Here is a 5,845-nt window from a genome sequence, read left to right on the forward strand (position 1 = left end):
CCCCATAACAAGGAGGCAGAATTTCCGGAGGATGAGGCCCAGAAATCAGGATTTTTAAAAAGATCCCAGGTGATTCTAATGTGCAGCCAAGGCTGAGAACCACTGCTCCAGAATTACCGTGATGACCCAGGGGCTGAGAGGTGCCAGCCAAGGCCCCCCTCTGACCAAGCCTTCCCTTGCGCAGGCGGATGCCCCGCAGGAGGAACAGTGTCCCTCCAACGTAGGGCAGTGCGGCTTCAGTCGAGAGGAGCTTCAGCAGATCCTCCAGGAGCGGAATGAGCTCAAAGCCAACGTGTTCCTGCTGAAGGAGGAGTTGGCCTACTTCCAGCGGTGAGGGCGCTGGGCAGGAGCTGGGCAGGGGAGGGGCTCCAGTCACACCTGTTCCTGGGGCTGGGGTCACCTGCCTCATTCTTTGGCTCATTGGTATATAAACAGTGACATATGCCAGGCACTGTGCTGGGCACTGAGAGGACATGAATCACACAGCCCCTGCCTTCCTGGAACTCCAGCCAAATGCGGGAAGGGGAGTGCAAAGGGGCATAGCAGCCACAGCAGCAGTCAGAGAAGTATTCCTAGGAGGTGTGACACCTAAGCTAAAGTTTGAGGGGTATTAGGCAAAGTGTTTCAAAAAAGGGTACTTCGGTGTGAGACTTACTTTTGGTATCCCCATCACTTTTCCCCTGCCCTTTCTCCTCCTCTGTAGGGAGCTGCTCACAGACCGCAGGGTACCTGGGCTTCTCCTGGAAGCCATGAAGGTGGCTGTCAGGAAACAGCGGAAGAAGATCAAGGCGAAGATGTTAGGGACCCCAGAGGAAGCAGAGAGCAGGTAAGTCCCTGCCTTCATTCTCGCTGAGCTAGCCCGCCCTCCCTCGTTCTGTTGAGCCTGATGACCCAGCCTGGTCACGCTCTAACCCAGTCTAGTCACCTCCTAAGTCTGCTGACCTATTCTGCTCACCCTATTGAGCTTGCTGACCCAGCCTGATCATCTTTTGAGTCTTTTTGTCTCAGACTGAACCTATCATCCCAGCCTCATCACCCCTTGAACCTAACACTCTAGTCACTTTTTTTTTGTAATATATTTGTATTGATTTCAGAGAGGAAGGGAGAGGGAGAGAGAGATAGAAACATCAATGATGAGAAAGAATCATCGATCGGCTGCCTCCTGCATGTCCCTCACTAGGGAATGAGCCCGTAACCCAGGCATGTTCCCTGACCGTGACCTCCTAGTTCATAGGTCGACACTCAACTACTGAGCCACATCCGGCCAGGCTAGTCTAGTCACTCTTGAACCTGCTAACCTGGCCTGGTCACTCCCTGAGCCTGCTGTCCAGCCTGCCCTGCTGAGCTTGCCATTCTTCTGGACTGGTCACTCCTTGAGCCTGCTGTCCTGCCTGCCCTGATGAGCTTGCCACTCTGGCCTGATTACTCCTTGAGCCTACTAGCTGGCCTGCCCTGCTGAGCCTGCCATTCTGCCTTGGTCACCCCTTGGGCCTGCTGATCTGATCTAGTCTGGTCTTGGTCACCCCTGAGCCTGCCTAGCCACCTCCTAAGTCTGCTGACCTATTCTGGTCACCCTGTTTAGCTTGCTGACCCAGCCTGCCCTGCAGAGTCTGCTACTCTGGCCTGAGCCTACTATCTGGCCTGCCCTGCTGAACATGCCATTCTGCTTTGGTCACCCCTTGGGCTTGCTGATCTGGCCTGGTCACCCCTTGAGCCTACTATCTGGCCTGCCCTGCTGAACATCCCATTCTGCTTTGGTCACCCCTTGGGCTTGCTGATCTGGCCTGGTCACCCCTTGAGCCTGTATTCCTGAGCCTGCCACCCTTTTCTCTGGATCGCTCTGCTCCCACTTGCCATGCTTGCTGCGCATCCTGCTGAAGAATCCTGCTAATGCTATTTCTCCACATTCATTCTTCGGGTCCCTATCCTGGCTGTATCTCAGAGGAGTGAGACGGTAGCTGTAGAGTTTCTCCACATTCATTCTTCGGGTCCCTGTCCTGGCTGTATCTGCTGGCTGTATCTCAGAGGAGTGAGACGGTAGCTGTAGAGACCTTCATAGAAAGCCAAAAGGCCTGGGTTCAAAGAGCTTCCGGGCTGGTGGACACATGGAGATGCAGGACTCATGGCGGGCCTGCAGAGGGCATGGCAGCCCTGTGCCCTTTCCCCATACCTTGCCCCTGAGAGCTCAGGACAGCAGGGTGGAAGGATGCTTCTTCCATCTGGCTATTACTGAGTTATAACCTTTTATAATAAATCAGTAATCTAGTAAGTAAAAAATAAAGACTATAGCTGCAGCCTGTCAGAGGGCTGCTGTCCATCTGCCTATAAAATAAAAGTCTCAACATGTCCTTCATCTCCCCAGTGTCCCCTCTCCAGCTTTGGGGGCCCTGTTGTCACCCTGTTTTCCCTTGCTTGCTCCTGGGGGCCACACAGAAGGCTGACCATAGCTGCACTCCCATCGTCCCTCCTGGCCTTGATAAATGACCCTCACCTCTTTCCTCTCTCCTCTGCCTCAGTGACGATGAGGATGGCTCATGGCTCCTGCTCTCCAGCGATAAGGAAGACCACCCCCCACCCCCTGACTCCAGAATACAGAGTTTGTATGTTGTGGGGAGAGGAAGAGGCCCCACCTTGGTTCTTTTCAGCATCCCCTTTCCTACTCCCCTGATGCCCACCCTGCTGTCCTGAGCTCTAAGCGCGCCCCTCCCTTCCTGCTTCTCTGACCCTGGCCCTTTCACCTCCTGCTGCCCTTTCTTCTTACTATATCCCCCGTTCTCACCATCCCCGTCCTCAGCCCATATCCTTGATCTCTCTGGCACCCGGGCTCAAAGTACCTCTGGGTTCTCCCCCCAGCTTTGGCCAGTGTTATCGAGGTGAAGCAGAGGCCCTTGAAGCCAAGACCAGCAGCACAGCTCCCAGCGAGCGAGAGGGAGAAGAGGAGGCCCCACAGCAATCCCATGTGGAGCCTATGGGCAGCCCCTGACCGGCCCTGCTTTGCTCTCGATGAACATCTTTGTCTCGGGGTCTCAGGTGCCCCAGGCGCCTGACCTTGGAGTCTGACTGTGGGTGGATGTGACCTCAAATGAGGACAGGGCTCCCTCCTGCCCAGCCCTCCCAGGCTCTTTCCCAGTCTTGGCCTGAGCCAGGGCACGACTGGGAGTCCAACCTACCTTCCTTCCCTAGATCTCGGAGCGAAGCCTCCGGGGTCAGATAAAAGTGCTTCCTCTCTGAGTCTCAGTTTCCCCATCCATGAACTGGAGAGCTGACTACCTACCTCCCAGAGATTTGCACAGATGGCCTAAGCTAATGTAATAAAGGAACTGCCCGTGATATCCACAAACTGTTCCACGTCCGTCTGTCAGTGGTCGGCCCCCCCTTCCCGCCCTGTGTTGCCAGGGGTGAAGGCAGGCTGAGGTTGTCTCACAGGGTTTCCCCGGTCGTCACTGGGTGGGGAGGCTTCTCCCAGCTGGGAAGTATGACCTAATGGAAAACTCTGGCTCCCCCCTCACCCCACTCCCTCGCCTGCCCCCAATACCCCAGGACTTCCAGTTTCATCTTCCTGCCCCCTCCAGACTGAAACCAGCCCCTTCAGGCCCCACTCGCACTAGTGATTGGGCCTGCACACCCTCAGGGAGGTGCCTCATGGCAGCCCGCCCACCACCGCCCCCTGGGCCTGGTTTCCTCAGGAAAAGCCTTGGGAGGAAACGGGGAGGGGGTTGGAGCTGTGGGGGCCAGGCTCACTCAAACCCTCTCACTGCACTGGCTGCCATGGGCCTGCGGCTGCTGCTCCCCCTGCTACTGCTCTGGACTCAGAGGACCGAGGGGTCTGAGCTGGACCCTAATGGGCGGCACGTCTGCATGGACAACAGGTGGCTCTTGTGGGAGGCTGATGGGGGCGGTAGCTGAACTGGTGCTGAGGCTTGGGGCGGGTAGTGAGGGAAGAGATCATGGAGCTGAAGGGAGGGAGGCTTGGGGACAGCCTGGAGGGTGGTGGATCGTCAGGACAGATGGTGGGAAGGCCAGAGAAGGAGAGGGAAGGGGTTGGGGTCAGTGGGCTGTGACTTGGCCAGGCCTGCCTGATGGGGCTGAGGCAGCCTCCCACATCTCAGCCAGAGGCAGTGATCCACCCTTCCTACCCCCCCTCCGCTGACCCCTCTCTGCCCCGCAGCCCCTCTGCTGAGCTCCAGTGCTGCCCAGGCTGGAGGCAGAAGGATCGAGAATGCACCATTGGTGAGTAGCCAGGACCAACCCCCACACAAAGAGAAGGGAGGACACAGCTCAGTGACCTTCCTACCCTCCTGGGGGGCTGACTTCCCCTCCTGAGCCCTGGAGCTAGCGTCCATCCTATGACACACACACCCAACCCTGAGGGAACAGCTCTTGAGGGTCAAGGAACCGGGAGCCAGTGAGGGGGCTGAGTGTCCCCTGGTCAAGCCCCAGTCCTTCTGACCTCGGTGGGTGTTTTTCAGCCATCTGTGAGGGGCCCGATGCCTGCCGGGAAGACGAAGTATGCGTGAAGCCAGGCCTCTGTCGATGCAAACCTGGATTCTTCGGGGCCCAGTGCAACTCCCGTGAGTCCTAAGTCACGCCTGGGGGATGACCTTGCTGGGCAGAACTAGGAGAGCGGGGAGGCAAAGCAGGTAGGACCGACATCTTGGAACAGCAGGGCCAGAACCTCTCCAGTCTTCACTGAGGAAATTGAGGCCCAGGGACAGGAAGTGACGCTCCTGGGAGATGCCCTGAGTCATCTGGGTTTTGCCCAGATCCACAGAGCCCTACCTACTCACAGCTGCAGTTCTGGGCCCTTCACCTTTCAACTGAGAAAGGGTACTGGTGGTTCCTGTTCATTGCAAAATGGATGCATTCTCAGTCTCCCCCACGTACTGTACACCTGAACATGCATGGAGGGTGGAAGGAGGGCCCTGGCCAGGTTGTCTGTCCTCTCTGGCAGAAAAAAAGGGCATGGATGGGAACAGGACAGCCAGGGGCAGCCATCAGGATTCAGGAATCAGGGTGGAGAGGAGACACGGGAGGAAATGGGCTTCTCCTGCGACCCTGATGGCAGCATCCAGGCCTGCGAGGCCCAGCTGTCAGCCCAGTGGAGGACCCAATGAGAGGGAGGAGGGGGCATGGATGAAGCCTCCCCTGGCCCCCCTCCGCACACACACACACACACTTCTTTTTTTTTTAATATATATTTTTATTGATTTCAGAGAGGAAGGGAGAGGGAGAGATAGAAACATCAATGATGAGAGAGAATCATTGATTGGCTGCCTCCTGGCACGCCCCACACTGGAGATTGAGCCCCCAACCCAGGCATGTGCCCCTGGCCAGAATTGAACCCGGGACCCTTCAGTCCGCAGGCCGACGCTCTACTCACTGAGCCAAACCGGCTAGGGCACACACACACACTTCTGTGTGCTCTGGGCAAAGCCCCTTTCCCTCTCAGGATCTTTAGTGTGTTCTAGAATGTGACATGGGAGGCTGGGTCACCGCTAAGGAGTTTTGTAGTTCAGAGTCCGGCGCAGGAAGTGAGCTTTGCCCCAGGAGGATAGGATGCCACGTGTTCCCAGGGTCGGTTCCTGGCTCTTGGAGGATGGGCCCAGCCCCCTCCTTTGTTCTGGGAGGGGGTCCAGAGCCTGCGTTTGTCCGAGGCCTGAGCCCGCTGACCCCTTCCGTCTCTCCCCACCCTTCCCTTTCCTGCCCCAAGGCTGCCCGGGCCAGTACTGGGGCCCCGACTGCCGGGAGAGCTGTGCCTGCCACCCCCATGGCCAGTGCGAGCCTGACACCGGTGTGTGCCGCTGCCAAGCCAACCGCTGGGGTAGCCGCTGCGAGTTCGAGTGCA

At 57.5% G+C, this 5,845-nt stretch overlaps 2 protein-coding genes across 2 annotated transcripts in view; both read left to right on the forward strand.

The window, feature by feature from the left end:
• The window catches only part of RILP (Rab interacting lysosomal protein), a gene marked incomplete at its 5' end in the record, with an annotated part of 3,872 nt that extends 532 nt beyond the window's left edge, over positions 1–3,340 (forward strand). The window contains 4 exons of the mRNA XM_005858340.2: positions 185–330; positions 704–826; positions 2,517–2,600; positions 2,854–3,340. Coding sequence (XP_005858402.2) covers positions 185–330; positions 704–826; positions 2,517–2,600; positions 2,854–2,983 — 483 coding nt within the window. The remainder of the gene's footprint in view (positions 1–184; positions 331–703; positions 827–2,516; positions 2,601–2,853) is intronic.
• A 101-nt stretch (positions 3,341–3,441) lies between these two features.
• Positions 3,442–5,845, forward strand: part of SCARF1 (scavenger receptor class F, member 1) — a 10,777-nt gene continuing 8,373 nt past the window's right edge. The window contains exons 1-4 of the mRNA XM_014529673.1: positions 3,442–3,869; positions 4,169–4,230; positions 4,470–4,571; positions 5,711–5,840. Coding sequence (XP_014385159.1) covers positions 3,484–3,869; positions 4,169–4,230; positions 4,470–4,571; positions 5,711–5,840 — 680 coding nt within the window. The 5' untranslated portion in view covers positions 3,442–3,483. The remainder of the gene's footprint in view (positions 3,870–4,168; positions 4,231–4,469; positions 4,572–5,710; positions 5,841–5,845) is intronic.

Source organism: Myotis brandtii, unplaced genomic scaffold (genome assembly GCF_000412655.1).
Source record: "Myotis brandtii unplaced genomic scaffold, ASM41265v1 scaffold1167, whole genome shotgun sequence".
In the NCBI taxonomy this organism is placed as follows: Eukaryota; Metazoa; Chordata; class Mammalia; order Chiroptera; family Vespertilionidae; genus Myotis; species Myotis brandtii.